The sequence below is a fragment of the Perognathus longimembris genome, chromosome 24 (genome assembly GCF_023159225.1).
Source record: "Perognathus longimembris pacificus isolate PPM17 chromosome 24, ASM2315922v1, whole genome shotgun sequence".
Classification (NCBI taxonomy): Eukaryota; Metazoa; Chordata; class Mammalia; order Rodentia; family Heteromyidae; genus Perognathus; species Perognathus longimembris.
The window spans coordinates 18007715-18027891 of NC_063184.1; the positions used below are offsets into that span (position 1 = coordinate 18007715).

Sequence of the window (20177 nt, forward strand, 5' to 3'; positions counted from 1 at the left end):
GAGCTATTCTAACCAAGTGAAGCTAAGAGCACTGTTTTACATGGGGAAGTTACCTTGTGTTGAGTAACTTATCTCTACCAATTAGAATAACTTTATTGGATTTAAAAGTCATAACTACTCTGCATGATAGGTGTTATTGTTCTCATTCTACATATTAGGAATTTGAGGCTTAGAGAGTTTGCTTGTCTTGCCAGAGGCTAGAGTCATATACTCTTGCCCAAATTCCTTCCATGGCTCCTCTTGTTGGATGAAATTCAGACTTCCTAGTTTGGATGACAAGATTCTTATTATCTGTCCCTTGTTAATCTTTACAACTTCATCTCTTTTCATTCCTCACCTAGACTTCAAGTTTACAGCTCTTCTTCTACTTCCTAATATGTCCTAGTTTGCTCTGCTGAGAGCAGTATTCCTGTCCCACCACATCCTTCAGAAAAGTCACCAAGTCTAGCTTACCCATCTCATTATTTAGACATTTGCTCAGCAAAGGTGAGTTTACTTCTCTGTCACACTACCCATCACCAACAATACAACAATAAACAGAAGAAAAGACCATCACCATTCTAGCTTATGCTCTAGATTTGTTACTTGTTTCATCCAGATGGTATTTCATCAGAGCACTAATTATGTCTAAAGTTGTTCTAAATTCTGAGTGTAACAGAAAAGGCGTAAGAGATGCCTATGGCCTTTAATATTTATTGAATCCGAACACAAATCAATGACTTAATTTATCATTGTCATGTAGGAGGGGAAGAACCTTCTATTTGGCATCTCATCATTTCACATTGCCAGATGTTCAATCTCAGACCACATAGTCTAATGAATGTATTAATTCAGTGAATCTCCAATTTAAAGCAAAGTGAATTTCAACTTTTCTTCACATTGGATTCTCCTATTTGTAGTTAAATTCTGGCAATTTTCTCTCTTTGAATAGTGCTGAGATGTTTCTTCTTGAAATACTTAAGTCCAAGGCCCTTCCTAATCTAATGTTACTTTTATTTTATAATTTGTCTTCTGCTGTTTAATATGATACCTAAACTATCAGGGTTTTTTTTTTTAAATCACCCATATATTCATATGCATCCTTCTGCTAGACATTTCTTCCTTTTATTCCCACTTTTCTTTAATGAATTATGTGTACCTTGAAATTATGGGGTTTTATAAAACAAACTTCCCTAGCAAGTAGCACCATAACGCTTACTGAACACCTCTCATGAACTCGTTTTGCAATTTTATGTATTTCATCAGAAGAAGGGAGTTGACTGACATTCCTGATTGGTCTTTATAGCAATTCAAATATGTAACAAACATTCATCATTTTTAATTGACAAAATTAAAATAAATTTAAAATTATGATCACTAACGAGCCACATGATGAGAGGTGATCAGTAGAGTGATTTTATAACAAAAAATGCATTAATTTTCCATGATAGTTTATATGCTGTATTTCGTGTTAGGCAAGCATTATTTTTGCATAATTCAATTAGATACTTGCTGTACATTGAAAAAACAAGAAGAGTAAGAACTGACTCATGCCTCAGTAGGAGATAAACACATATGCAAATGTACAAAGATACTGACTTTACAGATACAATCATTTAAGTCAGGAAACTGATTCCTGTTGGTTTCTTAAAGATAAGTAAGATGATAGAATTTATAACCTTGGCATATAATAAATTTCCTAAGTAATGTTCATACTTCAATTGAACGAAAATTGATCATAACAGGGAAATTTGAAATAATCTTGTGTAAAATCTCAAAATCTTAAAAGTAAAATAATCTTACTCCTTACTAATATGATTCTAGATTTTAGAATAAAAGGCAGCATTATTATAAGTAACTGTGAAGTATTTTTGTGTTAGAATAATGTAAGTGCTACTGGGATCTGGTGGCTCATGGCTATGATCCTGGATGTTCAACATGCTGAGATCTGAGCATTGTGATTCAATACCAATCCCAGGGCAGAAAATTCTGTGAGACTCATCAATCAACCAGCCAAAATCCAAAACTGGAGCTGTGCCTCAATATGGTAGAGCACTAGCCTTGAGCAAAAAGAGCTCAGACACAGTGCTCAGGCTCTGAGTTCAAGCCCCAAGGCCGATGGGAGAAAAAAAAAAAGGATAGAAAGTAAAGAAAGGAAAGAAATCTGATGGGTGGGAAAGCAGGCTATGGAAGGATTTTCCGAGTAGGACATCAATGGAAGACCTAAGACTTGAACCCATCCTTTTTGACTGTAAGCCAGAGAACAGGAGTTTTCTTATAGAGAGGGCTAGATGCTCATATCAAGAGGCCAATACATTTCCCTACCATGTTTCATATGTACAGCATCTCGGAGGTGCTGTGTAAGGTTCATGGGGACATGAATTCCATTTCTTTATTGTCCCAATATAATCTTACCAAGTGACAAGTAATCAGTCTTTGATGTTTTATTATTAATCTTTTTACTGTAGCACACTTGGCAGCCATCTCATGTTCTAATGTTTTATTCATTGACTTAAGTGAGTAAACATTTCTGGAATATAAGCTTGCGGAGAGAGAGTGAGAAAAGAAGATGAAATATTTATCAAAGAAAAGGAATTAAGAAATAGGTATATTGGTTTTATTAGAATCATGTCTTAGACAATATGTTTTCTCTGCTTATTTCCAAACTACTGTGCTCTTAACATCTCTGAATTTTTAAGTGCACCATGTTGCATATTTTATTTATTGGCACTGTAAATTGGCTGGAATAATTGTGCATATTTAAGGGTATATCATATATTGAAGACAATTTGCCAATTTAGAATTAAATATTGAATTTTCAAGGATGTCATATATAACAAGTAAGCCTATATATTTTTGCTAAGAAAGTGGCAGCATATAATCAATTTAATCCTACCTTCTAATGAGGCCCTGGAGGACATCATTCAGGAATAACATTGAATGGTTTTGATCATTTATTAGTCACAAGTAGAGCTGAGTACTGGAAAATGACTTTTAGCTAAAAACTCTTCTACTGAAATCTTCCTTGCCTATTATTGCCAAATGAATAAAGAATATGTAGAAATTAACTGGGCACACTGACTAACATCTGTAATCCTAGCAACTTGGGTAGCTCAAACCAGGATGACAGAGATCCAAGGCCAGCCTGCGTTAAAAATGTTGATAAGCAGTGTCACCTCAGCTAGTAAAAGCTTGGGTGATAGTATGTGTCTGCTATCCCAGCTATGTGGTAAGCAGACGTAGGAGGATTATAGTCCAGGCCTGCCTATTCAAAAAGCCTGTTTGAGAAATCCGTCAAAGCAAAAAGTGCTTGAGACATAGCTCAGATCGTAAAGCACCTGCCTAGCAGGCACAAAGCTCTAAGTTCAATCCTCTGTATCAACAAATAATAAATGATGAATTGTAGAAATTAGAATTAAGGGCTTGCCTTAAAGTATTTTTATTGTCAAGGCAATGTACAGAGGAGCTACAGTTTCATACATAAGGAATTGACTACATTTCTTTTCAAACTTTACTCCCTCCCTCATTTTTCTCCCACCTCTCCACCTCTTAAGTCCCTCCCCTCCTCCCCAAGTTGTACAGTTGGTTTAGAGCATATTGTGTTGTAAGTATTGTGGTTGCATTGGTTCATCTTTTACCATTTGTCTCACCAATTTGATGTTTCCCTTCTCTTCCCTGATTCAGATACATATATACAAAACCCAGGGTACCAAAATCAAATACAGTGACAACAGGGACTAAACCATAGGAAAGATAAACAGAGGGAAAAAAAGAAATAATTTCACATAGTATGTTAAAAATAACAACAACAATGATAAACCATTTATTTCCACAACTTGGATTTCATTTGACTTAAGTTTTTAAAACATTAAAAGCAAAACAATCTCTTAGGCTGGTGAAATTTAAGAAGTATCATGAAAAGAAAAAGAGATGACTTACTTTTTTCTCCTTCCCAAAACCTTACTCTGGATTGAGTTTTCCAAAATTGTAGGGTAGCTTTTTCTTTGTTTTTTAAAATCCATTTGGTAAAAATATGTTACTTTTCATCGATTTACTCTGTCACTTCCAACTTTTAAAATATTACTACCATTTACCCAGCTGTGGAACAGAGTGATCTTGCAAATGAGCTCTGCTATGGAAGAAAATGAGGATAACTGGAAACTATCATGGGCTGCTCACTGGATAGATGGCTGGTAATATTACTGAAGCCATTTGGAGATTGTATAGCGTGTGACCTAGCCTATTTTCTTTTAGCCTTAACAGATTTCAATACATGACAGCATACATTGGGATCAAAAGTGGAAAATACAATGGCTTTTAATGTGTTTTACTCGTGGCTACACTGAGTGTCTTATCTATTAACTCTTTTGCACAACACTCAGAACCCATCTCAGGTAAACAGTCCCTGGGATAAGAGCTACATCACCTCTTGCCTCATCTGTTTGTATGTGCTTATTAGTATGTGCAACTAAGACCTTTTTCTCCCTTATGTTATTTTTTAAAGAAAATATGTAAAACAACATTTGTTGGTAAAGCCTTTCAACATGAGACAGCTTAGGCATTCTATAAAGAATATATGGCTTGTCCTAGTTATAGAAGTGGTAATTTTCAGAGTAAGATGATCCAAGCCTGTCAAAGACACAAATTCTCAAAGAGAACAGAGTGTGAATATGCAAACAGAGGGTCAGGAAAAGCAGATAGAAGAGTGCATGCACTCCATAGAGAGTGAAAGCTGTTTCCAGGAGAATACGAGAGGAAAGAAGAAAAACTATTAAGGAAGAAGTCATAGTTGATTGTCTAAAATAAAGCAAGACAAAGACATATGAACCAAAAGGACTAGCAAAGAGCAGTTGTGATGCAGATGCTCAAAAAATGCTGAGCGAAGACCTAGATATCTGCTAGCAACCTTTGATATAACACTTATTCAGGGAACTTATTAACACTGACTTAGTTTTGATCCTATAAAGAGATGTTTGTTTTATTGTAAAGAAGCAGAGATTAGCTAGTTTCTTTGGGGCCATTCAGCATGTTGACTCCAGCACCAGTCTGTCATCTAAGCCTATGTTAGCACAGCCTTGAGGATTAAAGGGCGCATCCAGAAAAGAGCAAAAAGATAGGAGTGAAAGAATACTGGTGCCATAGTTAATAATCATTAATTTTTTTTAAAAAATCCCTAGAAATATAGCCTTGGAATCCTTAAATTGGAAATACAGATAGAGCATAGTACCCTAGATCCTCCTGAAATAATGAAAATCCATCTTTCAGCATCCCAGAGGAAGCTCATGGCTAACTGAAAACAAAGAGCCATAATCATGAATTTACTAATGATACATTACCTAGCTTGTATGTACTTTGTCACTTTTATGTAATGATGCAACGTCTATTTGTTATTTTTGAGCGTGACAAGCCCTTAGTAAGGTACATAATGTAATAAATAGGCACCTCAAGTAACAGATTCTAGGACTGACCAAACTCAGACACATGAACTGGATATTGGAACAAATGTAATTAACTATATAGTGTCATGCATATTGGACATACTTAAGGTTTTAGTGTCATCACTCCATAACTATGATTTATGTAATTCCAGTAGGGCATTATCAACCCTTAATAATTACATATCTTTCTCATAACCTGGATTGGTACAGAGATAGAAAAACAGTAATAAGTAATGAGGAAAATCCATTCTTATCTAGTCAGTTAACTTCCTCTGGGTTTATATAACCTTCAATACTTGCATGAAAACTTAAAAATAATAACAACAAAACCTTCTGTCAGTGGGAGGAGCACTTACCTTGAAGACAATGAAACATGTCAATAAATTTCTGTGTCTGCTTCTATGAAGTAGTTTAAAAGTGCAGAAGATTCTTGTTACTGCCTAATTACGGTGACAAATTAAGATCTAGGGGATTAATGAAGAGTTTAGTACTAAATTGTTGTAATAATTGTAATCTACAACATATTTTCCTCATTTTCAATTGTCAATTCAATTTCTCATTAATATTGGTTAACAGTTCATATTTGTGGAACAGCTTCCTAAAGAAATCAGGTTTCAAGTTGTTATTAATCTTTACTGATGCTATTGTTTTGTGTTGGATTTTGCAGCTTTATTTTTAACCTTAAAAATCCTTAAAACTACAAACTGTACAAGAAATGTATCCAGTGCCTAACGTATGAAACTGTAACCTTTCTGTACATCAGTTTGATAATAAAAATTTGAAAAAAATAAAAAATAAAAAATAAATTTAAAAAATCCTTAAAACTTCTGTATTTTACAAATTTTGGAAATACGTTACAATTTTCCTAAGTTATCAAGCCAAAGTAATCTGGTTAAGCAATTGTAAATTTCTTAGTACTATTTTAGGAATTGAAAAATACAAGAGATAATGTTATGAAATATACTCTTTTGTAAATTAGAACCTTTTTTTAGTTTATTTTAGAGTTAGTGCAGATTTTTGGATATATAAAATGTTTGTATTGCCTTTATTTTAGTAATTGATTTGATCTCAGAAATTTATACATTCTGCTAATGAATTGCATATATATGTGTTGGATGGTTTGTACTTGAATCTGTTGTTCAGTAAAGGTCACTTAAGCCTGAATTATCAATAGAAGAAAGCAGATCTATACCAGCAGTCTACATTGTAGTTAACCTCTAACACAACTCCAGCACACAAAGCCTTTCTTTGAAAAAGTTAAGACTTTGGAAAGACAAAAGTTCTGGTAGAGTATTAAAAAAAATACAAACCAATAAATCCAATAGTTTAATCCACTTAGAACATGAGATAATGTTAGTTCCTTAAAGTTAAGAACTTTGTTGTTCTGGGAAATGTAGCTATTTGGTTTAAAAAAACAACAACACACAAGCTTTTGAAATCCACAAAGTTGAAATAGAGTGAAACTCTCATATTTGGAAAAAAAAAAAGCCTAGGTAGTCATTAATTCCTTTTCTAAAGGCAAAATTGTAATGTCTCAGCATAGTATGGACTGGGAAAACATGTAGAGGAAGTAGCTTTACTTCATGCAAGCCTTCCAAGATGATAAAAACCAGTGTTTTGGAGGCACTAAAAGTTCTTTACAGAAAAATAAATAATGAGTCAGGAATTGAAAGCACTTGACTTCTAAATCATAGTACTGATAAAATCTTGCCAAGCAATTTTGAAATCTTGGTCCATTAAAAATCTTTTCTTCATCTTCTACTTAATTTTATTTTTTGACCTTTTAAGTTTTTGTTTTTTAACATTTTATTCCACTGTCTGGAAATCTTAATTTGTATAAGCATTCTTTAACCTGGAATTATGTGACATTATAAATTTTTTGCTCAGTGTCAGCAAGAAATTGACTCAGTGATATTGCTTGATAAATGTTCTTTTATATAGGCAAGTAAACAGGATCAAATGGTCAGGACTGTATACTAAGTCAAAGCTGTTGCCAGTTGTCATATCTGAAAGTATGTATTTTATATTTCATTTGTTATATACCTGCCACTCAGGATGATAGTTTTATCAGAAGCCTTTTCAACTGACTTATCAACTGCATAACAATTTTGCTAGAACTTTATCTTAGTGTTTGCAGTATTGTCTACTTTGGTTTACATTCTTTAATGCAGTAATTTAATAACTGATAGGAACTTAGTAACAATGAAAATATTTTTAAAATAATGCATTTATGATATTTTAATTTTCATTTACCTATTTAGAATTGCACACATACACAAATAATAAGTATAGCTTCCAGTTTGAACACATAACCTTTATTTCCTTCTTAGGAAATTCTAACATCTAGGTCAAGAGATGCAAAGCAAATGCTCAGCTGAGTCTTGGTTGTTTTTCTAGTTTTTCATCCATTTGCCTGAGATTCTGTTCCTAGGAGCCCCTTTGTCTCCAATATGGCTCATCATTACCTTGTCTACTGAAGGGCATGCTGGTTTTAGGCTTGCTGTATAATTGATTCATTGTCCAGTTTGTCTATAAGAGTTTACTCAGCTGCAGAGGTCCTCATATTACTGTTCCAGGTATTGGTTGTGTTTTAAACAATACTCTGCTATAATCTATAGAGATTAATGACTCCTTGACAACCTCACTGTTCAGTAACTCATATTTGTGGCAGGCAGCTTCATTTAAACACTCACATTTCACACATTTATCTTTGTTTTCCTTTGTATGTTCATGAATTCTCCAAGCCTATGATTTCAAAACTTAATCACTAATATTCTCTAGCAGTAATATTAAAGATAAAATAACAAAAGAAGACAAGCTATTGCCTTCTATAAGAAATGAAAAAATATTTTCTACAAGTTATTTTTATTTGTCCTACTTCAGAATTCAAAAATTTCAACTTACATCAGAGTTATTGATTCCACTCATATATGAAATATTTCCAGTCAAGTTTTATTTAAAGGATATGAGGCATAGCTCAAGTGGTAGAATCTGGCAAGCACAAGATTATACGTTCAAACCCCAGCATGCATATATAAACGGTAGATGAATGGATAGCTGGATGAATCAGTGTGGGCCAGGAGTTATGGAAGGAAAAAGTAATTGTTGCTTAGGTCTTGTTTAGAATTTGGTTGCGTTTCCTGACAGTAAAAGACAAGCACGATGTGAGCACTAAGCATGTTAGCCACCCCTTTGTGACTCTTTTCTAGACAAAACACCAGGACAGCAATGGCAGATTCGAATCATCTGTCTAGCCTATCTCATAGTTTCTAATTCTCCGTATACAAAAGCAAATGGAGGATTTGTGCTTAGAGGGAAAGCCATCTTGTTATGGCACATCAAATTGCTAATGGATATAAACAGCAATACCCCACCATTTTTTTTTAATTTTAGTATCTTTAGTGTGTTAATTCTATTTACCTGACTACCTTTTTGACATTTTCTCAATATATAAAGTTATAATGTAATTTTTTGGAATATTCCCCTATGTAGGTAGGTGTGTGTGTTTGCGCGCGCGCGCATGTGCGTGTGCATTCTTAGAGCATTGAGAGAATTTACTGTTATTCATGCTTCTCTGTTTTGGTACTTTTCACTTCATTTGAAATTTCAGTTGACATGTAGTAATAATACCTACTTAGAAATGTTTCATTTCTTTGTGAGGTTATTCAGATTCCTCTCTTCTGGATTTTGATATGTAATTAACACCAATCAGTGTATTGTTAATGATATTTACAAGATTGCACTGGAACCCCAGAATGTATTACTGTTACCAAACTGTAACATTGTATCTGTCAATCAGCCCTTCTGATCACAGGTCTATCAGTGTCCACCCCTAGCAGGCTACTGCTACTTGAGTACCTGCCCACAGCAGTGGTTCATAAGGGATGACAAGTAAATAACGGGTACATTGCCAGGCTCTGGTGTCTCATGCCTGTAATCTTAACTGCTCAGGAGGCTGAGATGTGAGGATGACAGGTCTAAGCCGACCTAGGCAGGAAAGTCTGTGAGACTCTTATTTCCAACCACCAAAAAGCCAGAACTGGAGATGTGGTTTACATGGTACAGCACTAGCCTTGAACAAAACCTCAGGGACTGTATTCAGGTTCTGAGTTCAAGCCCTAGGACCTTGCCAGACTATGTCACCTACACTCTTTTCCTTTTTCCTCATGGGTATGACTGAGATTTTAACCTTCTTTCGGAAGGATCTCAATGTGGAAAATAAAATAAAAATTATTGAGCAATTATTTTAAAATTATTTTTTAAAGGACATTAAATAGTTCTTTTAAAAATTGGTTTAAATGCAAGGGTGGGAAATTAAAAAAAATCAATTTCCAGTTATTTTATTATCTTTGAGTAGCTGTACAAAGAGGGTTTCAATTCAACATGTCAGTTTATGATGTTTATACGATCTTTTACAGTTTCCAATATACAGTTAATTTTTGATAGCTGCTATTAGAATACATCTTATAAAATATTCATTTACAATTTAATCTTTGGTGAAGCTTGCTCATTTTAGTGATACATAAAACAATAGATGTATATTATAATTGATTACAACTTAGAGCCAGTTAAACACCGTGTGTGTGTATGTGTGTGTGTGTGTGTGTGTGTGTGTGTGTAAACTTCACTTTTTCTTCAGTAGGTGATAATGTATAGTGGCTGTGAATTCAGACATCAGTTGTACATAGATTGTGACAAATCCCTGAGTCTGTCATTGCCTCCCCTCTTGTCTGTGAAATGAAAACCTGTCCCAGGATATCATTAGAACTAAACTAGAATAGATTTAGAAATTTCTTAAGGTCTCATGTAAAATGGTTAAATGCATAATAACATTAGTAGTCAGTGTTGAGCTAATTATCCCCATTTTTTTCCAGTTAACTTGTGAATTACTATACCTGGATGCTAGAGCCAATGCTGTCACTATTTAAATTTAGAACAAATCTTGAGCAAAAAAGCACTTCACTTTTCACTCTTAGGTTCCTGTTCTGCAAAATAATGTGTTGGTTAAGATTAACTCTAAATTGATTCTGACTCTAAAGTTCTGTGATTTTTATATTCGAATTCAGAGGCATGATGTGATCCTAAAATGAGTCTTGCTTGTGTCTTTCAGTTTGTGGGGACATTCATGGACAGTTCTTTGACTTGATGAAGCTGTTTGAAGTGGGGGGATCTCCTGCCAACACTCGCTACCTCTTCTTAGGGGACTATGTTGACAGAGGGTACTTCAGTATCGAAGTAAGTCCATATCTTTCTTTTTCAACTGCTCAGAAAGGAAGTGACAGTAGCTTAGTGAAATAAGTGATAAATGTCATTGCCTACAAGATTTTAAGCAACTGGTTCATAATAAGATTTTGTTTGTTTTTGTGTTTTTTATCTATTTAAAAACTTGCAAGTATATTTTTTACAGTGGACATTCTATTTCTGTTTATTTGATCAGTTCTGATGATCAAAGTTGATCAGGTCAGCAGAAATGTGTTTGCATGTTCATGATGTATAATTGTGAGACAGTAAGTTAGACATTCAGTTACTTTCTTCAGCTGATTCAAAGGGCTCATATGTCTGCATTTATATGGGCCACTTGCAGCTGCTGTATTTTGTCTTTGGAGGTACATATCATGTAAATGGAGGTAATTTGTCAAACTGAGTAATTAAAACAAAACAGATAACATTCCCCCAGCTTACTGTCTCCTTAAATAGAATTTACATTCAAAACTAAGGCAAGGACTTTGTTTCATTTGTATATTTGTTCTTCCTGGTGCCTGGCGCTCTGACTCATACATAGCAAGGGCTGGACAAATACATATGAAAAGAAATAATGTGAAATAAGAATAAGTTTAAAAAATATTCAACATAATATTTGATTTAATAAAAAGGATATTAAATGTTGAAAAAACATGCCACCCTTAAAAAAGCTTTATTTTTAAACTTTTTAAAGCATACCAATTTCAGAGTTTAGTTCATTCAACTCACCTACAGTTACTGACTTTCTCCATGTGTACATATACATATACACACATTATGTATAGCTGTAGACATATAGACATAAAAACAATCCTATGTGAGCATATATAAACTCATTCACATACATATATACATTGATATATTCACATATATCTATGTGTGTCATTTTTGGTATCTCCTCCAGCTTGTTAAAAAAGTATTGTCAAGGGGCTGGGGATATAGCCTAGTGGCAAGAGTGCCTGCCTCGGATACACGAGGCCCTAGGTTCGATTCCCCAGCACCACATAAACAGGAAACGGCCAGAAGCGGCGCTGTGGCTCAAGTGGCAGAGTGCTAGCCTTGAGCGGGAAGAAGCCAGGGACAGTGCTCAGGCCCTGAGTCCAAGGCCCAGGACTGGCCAAAAAAAAAAAAAAAAAAAGTATTGTCAAGCACATGAAGTATGTCTGTACTATGAGTAGACTCATGACAAATATGAAGACATATGACATACGCCCTTGGCTCTTTGAGAGTCTATATAGGAAAATATGACCATAAAATTCTATGTTGACTCTTAACACCTAGAAATAAGGAATCATCCGATGTTTAATTGTTTGAATGAATTATTTTTAAATCTGTGATATAGGAAATACATATTATTGACTATAGAAAAGTAAGAATAATGGGAGCCTGCAGGTTGGGGAAGCTGAGTGAAAGAACAAGGAAGATTTAGTTGAGTGAACTTCATAAGCCTTAGTCATGCTGGTGGGCTCACTGGGACTCCCTAACTGTCAGGGAATGATTGTGTGCAGATTTTTCTAAAACCATTTTATCACTTCAGGGCTCATATCTGCCACAAGTAACAGCCTCAGCCTGTATGGTACTTAGAACAAGATCTTTCTGGCAAAAGCCCATAAAGGGGCACTCACGAGCTCATGTACCTTTCTCCCACATTGGGTATAGTGATGTCCTGGGTTCAGCAAGGCAGTCTCTTGACCTCAGACAGCTACAATGGCTTCCACCTTCCTCTGTCTACATTATGGTCAGAAAAAAGGAAAAGAAGAAGAAAAAGATCTGTTTTCCTGGAGTGACACCAGTGATTTACAGCAAGGAAGGGGCAGAATTTGTTGATGTGACTGATGTGTGGCTGAGTTTGAGAAAAACATTGAGAAGTAGGAAATTCAGGTACAGCTTGAAGGGTTCTGCCCTTCCCCGTTGTACATATGAGGAGGTAGGAAAGAAATTATTTTAGTGCATCCTAAATCCATCTTCTTCATTTAACTTTTCAACATTCCTAAGAATAATTCTGGACATGAATGAAATAGGTATTCTGCCTTCTTTGAAGCCCACTTTCTGTGTGAGGAAGTCCTGGCAACCTGTTCCCAGTAGTTGTTTTTTTCAGCCAAATCAGGGAGTGCTATGTTGAAAAAAGTGATTATAAGATATATGATTTTTTTGTGTGTGTGGGACTCAAACTCTGGACTTGGGCACTGACCCTCAGCTTCTTTTTGCTCAAGGCTTGCACGCTACCACTTGAGCCACAGTCCTACTTCCCACCTTGTCTCTGATTAATGGGAGGTAAGAGTCTCATGGGCTGTCCTTGCCCATGCTTGCTTCAAATTGCGATCCTCAGATCTCAGCTTCCTGAGTAGCTAATATTACAGGTGTGAACCACTGGCACCTGGCTAGATTTGTGATTTTTTTTACTCATGTATTTTGTATCTCTTTAATGTAAACTAGAACCAAAAGTAATATTTAATAATCTGATCGGGAAGAAAAGTCACTAAATCATATCACCTGAATAACAAATAGCTGACTCTCTGTCTTTAGATTATGTGACTTGTAAACCTCCTTGGTCTTTATTCAATGTTGATTGATTGATTTGCAGTTCTAGGTATTGAACACAAGTGCTCCACCAGTGAATCTCACCTAACCCAGGTTTCTTTTCTAGAAGAGTTCAGCCTTTTTGAATTTTTGGCCTCAAGCCACTTGAAATTTCCTCCACATTTGTTAATGAGAGCTTTATAGAGCTCGATTTTTATTGTAAAAGTACTTGAAATGGGGAAATTGCTTACTGGTTCCTCAGTAGATTTTTTTTTTTTTTTTTTTTATTTTTTTTTTCTCAAATTTTTATTTTCAAACTGACGTACAGAGAGGTTACAGTATCATACGTTGGGCATTGGATACATTTCTTGTACTGTTTGTTGCCTTGTCCCTCATGCCCCCCTCCCTCCCCCCCTTTCCCTCTCCCCTGCCCAGTTGTTCAGTTCACTTACACCAAACAGTTTTGCAAGTATTGCTTTTGTAGTTATTTCTCTTTTTTTACCCTGTGTCTCTCGAATTTGGTATTCCCTTTGAATTTCCTACTTCCAATACCAGTAACCACGGTTTCCAATATACTCAGATAAGATTACAGAGATAGTGTAGGTACAAACATAGGAGGGTGATACAAAACATCATCAATAATAGAAACTACACATATACATAGGACGTTGAAAGTAGTTATAACTGTGATATATCACTTGTTTCCATATCATGGAGTTCATTTCACTTAGCATCATCTTATGTGTTCCTAAGGGTATAGCTATTGGGCCTTGTGATGCTCTGCTATGGCTTGCCTAAACCTGTACTAATTATTCCCAATAAGGGAGGCTATAGGGTCCATGTTTCTTTGGGTCTGGCTCACTTCACTTAGTATAACTTTTTCCAAGTCCTTCCATTTCCTTACAAATGGAACAATGTCATTCTTTCTGATAGAGGCATAAAATTCCATTGTGTAAATGTACCACATTTTCCTGATCCATTCATCTATGGAGGGGCATCTGGGTTGGTTCCAGCTTCTCGCTATGACAAATTGTGCTGCGATGAACATTGTTGTGCTGGTGGCATTACTGTGATTTTGTTTGTGGTCTTTTGGATAGATACCCAGCAGTGGGGCTGCTGGGTCATAGGGGAGTTCTATATTGAGCCTTCTCCTCAGTAGATTTTTATTAACTCCAGTACATCTAGGTCTTTGAAGTAAAAATGGCAATGTTTTTAGAGTATGTTTCTTTTGAAATTCAAGCAAAGGATACAAGTCTGTGTTGGTGACAGATGTAGGTGTCTTGGTGCATTTAAGGATCTTTAGCGTGGTACTCACTAGACACTTTGTGGAAAATGAATGGTATATTGTGTGTGTGTGAATGGGAGGGGAAAACAAGGAGAGAGGGACAGAAGGGGAGACATGGTTCAAAAAGAATTGCAGGCTGGGACTATGGCCTGGTGGTAAAGTGCTCGCCTCATATAAATGAAGCCCTGGGTTCGATTCCTTAACACCATACATATAGAAAAAGCCGGAAGTGGAGCTGTGGCTCAAGTGGTAGAGTACTAGCCTTGAGGAAAAAGAAGCCAGGGACAGTGCTCAGGCCCTGAGTTCAAGCCCCAGGACTGGCAAAAAACAAAACAAAACAAAAGAATTGTATTCATTACTCATTACCTGATTCATGTAACTGTAAAACCTTGGTATAGCAATTCTACAATAACATTTTTTTTAAATCATGAGATACATATACTGAATCTTCATCTTCAAATGCACCTCTTTATAATTTAAGTCTGAGAATAAGCCAGACATTACATAGCTATAATTCTACCTACCCAGGTGGCTGAGATGTGAGGATCATGGCTCAAGCCAGCCCAGGCAGTAAAATCCATGGGCCTCTTATTCAATCAGCAAATAGCCAGAACTGGAAATGTTACTCAAGTGGTAGATCCCCCAGCCTTGAATGAAGAAGTTGAGCAAGAATGTGAGGCCCTAAGTTAATACCAGCACAAAAGAAGCAACAACAACAACAAAAAGTCTGAGAGTATAGCATATATACTTGTTACATACATACAAAAGTGACAGAATATGTTATATGTGAAATGATCTATTTTATTTCAGCTGCAGTTATTGAGGGGTTTTGGAAAAGCTTTGCGGTGCCATATTAAAATACAACAGATAAAAGTAAAATCTACTTTCTGAGAATACCTTGAGATATTTGTTATGGAGTTAAGCATACAACACTGTTTGCAAGGTGTAAATGCTGCCATTTGTATGGAATAAATAATCTCATTTATTCCACACAGCTCTTGAAGAAACTTGTAAATGCTTTCCTTTTAAGGAGTGCCTACTTAGAGGCTCTGAGAAGGTCACATACATACTAATTGGCAGGTCTGGAATTCAGGCATAGCCTGCACTCTTTCCATTGCCCCTAACTATGTTCACAGTATATTATTGGATATGCTGCATTGACCCTCAAGAAACACATGTATCAATAAGAAAGAAAGTGATATGCACTCTGACATTTACCCAGGCCTGAGCAGAAATACACACACAGTACTCAACTCCACCTTGCAAATCTGAAGGTCAAAGCATTATATATGAAATACTCTATGCAATATGGTATTGTTTGCTTAGAAAATTCCTAAAATAAGAGCTTTAGTTCCCAGTATGTGTTTCTTCAGAGGTATCAAAAGAGTTTGACTCATCTCAAGCATTCATGGCTATGCTGGAGTATTCTCCTTTGACTGGGATCTGAGCATAGACATTTACTTTTTACTGAATCAGCTTCACATTCTCAATCAGATTCAGCTACCGTATAGCTTCATATTTCTCATCATCACTGCTAAGTATTTCTAGGCTCTGGGTAGCCTGCTCTGCCTAGCACATATTGATCATTTTATGTACTCCTTACCCATATTCCCTAGCTTTGTCTTTTTATTTTTTGTTAAGATTGGAAATCAGTTCACACAAGGGTAGCCTGCAAACAAACAATTCTTTGAGTAGTGATGAAAGAAGTAATTTTGTTGAGGGAAATATGTTAACTTTACACCAAATATTCCTCTTTCTGGTAGCTTCATTTTGCCATCTAGGATCTTTGATCACGCACTTGTGTCCATATAGATCTATGGTTGAGTTATGTTTCTCTGAGAACACAGAGGCAACGCTCAGAATTGCAAACAGAGGCAGGCACAGCTGTTTCTTCTACTTGCTTCATCAAACTTCTAGCCATTCTGACAGGCAGAATGCCGGTGAGCTGGCCCCTTCCATTCTACTTACTTCCACATCTCCACCCAGCCCTCAAACACATTTTAGTGTGAAAGGTTGTTGTGTTTATTAGCTGTGAATTCATAGATCAGAAGGAACCACAGCAAGCCAGGCAATGTTCCATGCTTTAGCCTGAGAATAACAAGCAAGTGGTACAGCATGTGATGGTAGGTGACAGAATAATGCCAGCGACATGAGGAAGAAATTGTCTGGCTGTCTCCTGTAGCCTGTGGTCTTTATAGTGCATTGCTATTCTGATATTTCTCTGCATGCTTGTCAGAGTCGGCAAATGATGGCTTAGCGAAGCTACAGTTGACATTTCTGTAGTTTGAATCTATTCCCAACACATCCTTCTTTAATTGTTCAGTGGTGGGGAGACAATACTTGGGATTGGAATGTTTCATAGAACAGAGAGCCAATCACCCAGTGAACTGATTTATCCATGGCTTAAACTACATGTTTTCTTTCTCATGTCCCTGTTTCTTCCTTCATATTTTACTTTATTTCCCTGTGTGATTTTTTTCCCCGAGAATGATCATCATGAAAAAGCATAAATTACACAGTCATTTTTGGTATTATCATTCTTTTCAGTGCACTGATTAAACTAATGAAGCAAGACAGATCCATAAATTAAAGTAGGAGAAAGCTATTACTAGGGCAAAGCATATTAAGAATATAGAGAGGGTTCAGTCTTCTTTAAGGAGTAACCTAAGTTGCAACTCTTAAGTCATAAATACTTGTTTAACCAAGAATAAGAACAGGAAGATTGCTGAGGTGTGCTTACTACACTCATTTACAGGTCACCATGCAAAGAGATGGATGCCACATAGAGCTGTTTCTGCCTTAACAAATAATTCAGTAAAAATTTGTATTCATGTAAGCCATCTGATACCAAATAGACAAAAGCAAACAATTACTTAGCTCATGCTTATTTCTTTGCTTCATTGTGATTTTTTTTACAAGAGCCTGTACTTTTTAAAAATTAGTGTCAGGTTATAATTTTAAGATCTTTAGCTCTTCAAAATGTGGGAACTTAACATAGCAAAGTAGTTGCCAACAAGACCTTGGGGCTTGGCTACTCTCTCCTACCAGATGTTGAGAGTGAAACATGGCACGGTTCCTTTCTCCTACCACCATTGCCCTTCTACACTGGCTGCATGTGTGATTTTATATAGAATTTGGGAGATATTCTAGCTACAAGGGAGAAGAAATAAAATACTAAAAAGAGACTATTGTTTTCCAAGTATTTATTTACACCAAGAATTTAAAAGTTGAGTTTGCCTTTTTCTTTCATTTTTTTCTCCTCTTGTCCCTTCCTTTTTCCATTACTCTCTCTCTCCCTCTTTTCCTTCTTATTTACAGAAATGTAATGATGTAATGAGTCATTGAATTCCTGTGATATGCTAGGCCCTTTATAACCATTAAACAATAAAAGGAATTAAATGTGTATGGCAGTGTTTAGAAGGTGTACTTAAGATATGCCAAAAATATTTAGAACAGAATAAATCTGCATCAGTCTTGGGGGGTTTCAGTTAGGAAGGAGTTATAGTAATTAAGACTGGAGGCAGTAATGTTATAAAGCTATATGCTAATATTAAAATCTTTAACAGATGGCAAAAAAAATGTGCAGATCTTAGAATGTGATTCCTCTGATAGTTGAATAGAGTTAAAATGCATTTTGGCTTTTAATTAGAAAAGGTAACCTTATTTTACAATAATGTTCCAACTGTCCATCAAGAAAAATAAAAAAGTTGTTATAGCAAACTGAAGTTGTCAAATGAACTAAATGGTTACAACAAAATAAAGATGTAATTATGTTTATTACATTTTCACAAAGTTACTGACCAGGGAGAGGACTCACAAGAATCTCGAGTCCGTTTTACAGGAATATATGCACGTAAACGTTCATTACCTTATAATTTGTGAGCCTAAATTTAAGTACAGTGTATATTTTTATTTTAAATAAACTTTAAAAATAGCTATAGTACATTCAAAATATGTACTCTCACACCCAAAATACAAATGAATACATCCAATATGGCAATTCTGGTGTGTACTTATATTTTCAAGAGTTTATATAGCGATTCCTATTTTAAGCTAGACATTCTAACTTAACACACATACATATATAACATACACATACATTTCAGATAAAGATATAGCTTTATACAATTGAAAGTGGTAACAGTTCTGTTACTGACATTAATGATACTTTTTAAATATTTTTCCAAAATGTGAGAAGAGTTTGAATTTAAAAAATAACTTCATTAATATTGACTGATTGATTATTGGTTGATTGAGAAACTGTGACAAGGCCTCACTATGAAACATGGGCTGGTCTGCAATCTGTTTTGTGTCACAGACTGGACTCAACTGTGTTATCCTCAGAGCCAAGCTCAGAACAGTCAACATGTAGTTTTACTTATAAATAGAATCTAGAACTTTAAAAAAAAAAAAAGACAATTTTTAGGGAGATTGGTGGGGAGAGGAAAAAAGAAAAAGGAAGGCAAATGGGTAAATACTGTAGAAGTACATAATAGTTACATCTGAAGATAGAGCACCATGAAACCCATTAAAAAAATTTAAAAGCAGACAGGTAGAGGGAAGGTGGTTAAGAATGAATAATAGAGATGGGATCAATTTGATCAGAGTAGAGGAAATGCATGTTTTAAATATCACATTGAACCCTCCTCTTTGCACTGCCTCTGCCTCCCAAGAGCTAGGATTGTTGTCATGCACTACCATACCCAGCTGCAAATACTTTCAACTAAAACATGTAAACATTGTTCTAAAAACCAATGTATATTAATGAGAGAACTGTACATTTAGAACAAATCATAATACATGAAGTACCACTTGGCCAGACCATTTGATCAGCTCTTCAGACTCCTATCACAGTCCTGTGAACTTTATCTAGTACCCATAATTAAGGTGATAATTGGAAAAGTAACATACATAAAGTGTAATGCTACCCTAATGTTTTTGTTTATTTCAATCATAATTTCCACAGTTACTTGAACAATAAAGTATCACACACTTGTTTCCTCAATTTTTTCTCTAAACTTTGGGTTATATATTCAAACATAATTATTTCCATTGATTTCATAAATTATTACAAATGAGGAGCATTATTCTTCACATCTAGCCCAGCAGCCTTTTCCCTATGGACATTAATTATCCAGCATATCAGCTATATGTTGAAAGGCTAATTATTAAAGTGTAAACATTATGATTCTTTTAGTTTTAGCTCTTAATTACCAGAACCTGACTTGTCTAGATGTTTCTGTGAATCTTCCATCTTCTTGGCTTCACTTTTAGAACATAAACCTGAAGATTGAACAGCAGACTTGTTGTGTTTCAAAGCAAGGTGTTCTTTTCATTGTGGATGCTTAATGAATACCAGTTGATGACAGTGAAATTGGTGTTGATACTCAAGTATTCCAGTTATCTTAGCTCACCATCTAGCATGACTGTGTCAGCAAAGCTGTATTCCAAACCAAGTTCTCAAATAATTGGCCATCATTATCACAAAAATTGAAGGGCCATACTTGGCCCTTAAAATTTCTAAGGGGTATGAAATAGATTTCCCAATAGTTGTGCCTGTGATGAGATTTCCTACCCTTCAATTCAACTGTATTTGTATATAAATAAAAAGAATAAAGGACAAAAAATGAAGAACACTCAAATAAAAGACAAGAAGATGGAGTAAAAAGTAAACAAAGAGTTGGTAAAGGGCAAAATGTAATAGAAAACAAGAA

The 20177-nt window shown here is 35.4% G+C and overlaps 1 protein-coding gene across 2 annotated transcripts in view; it reads left to right on the forward strand.

The window, feature by feature from the left end:
* The window catches only part of Ppp3ca (protein phosphatase 3 catalytic subunit alpha), a 239195-nt gene that overhangs the window by 159437 nt on the left and 59581 nt on the right, over positions 1-20177 (forward strand). For both annotated transcript variants that reach the window (XM_048333461.1, XM_048333462.1), the window contains exon 3: positions 10528-10652. In XM_048333461.1, the coding sequence (XP_048189418.1) occupies positions 10528-10652 (125 nt within the window). The remainder of the gene's footprint in view (positions 1-10527; positions 10653-20177) is intronic.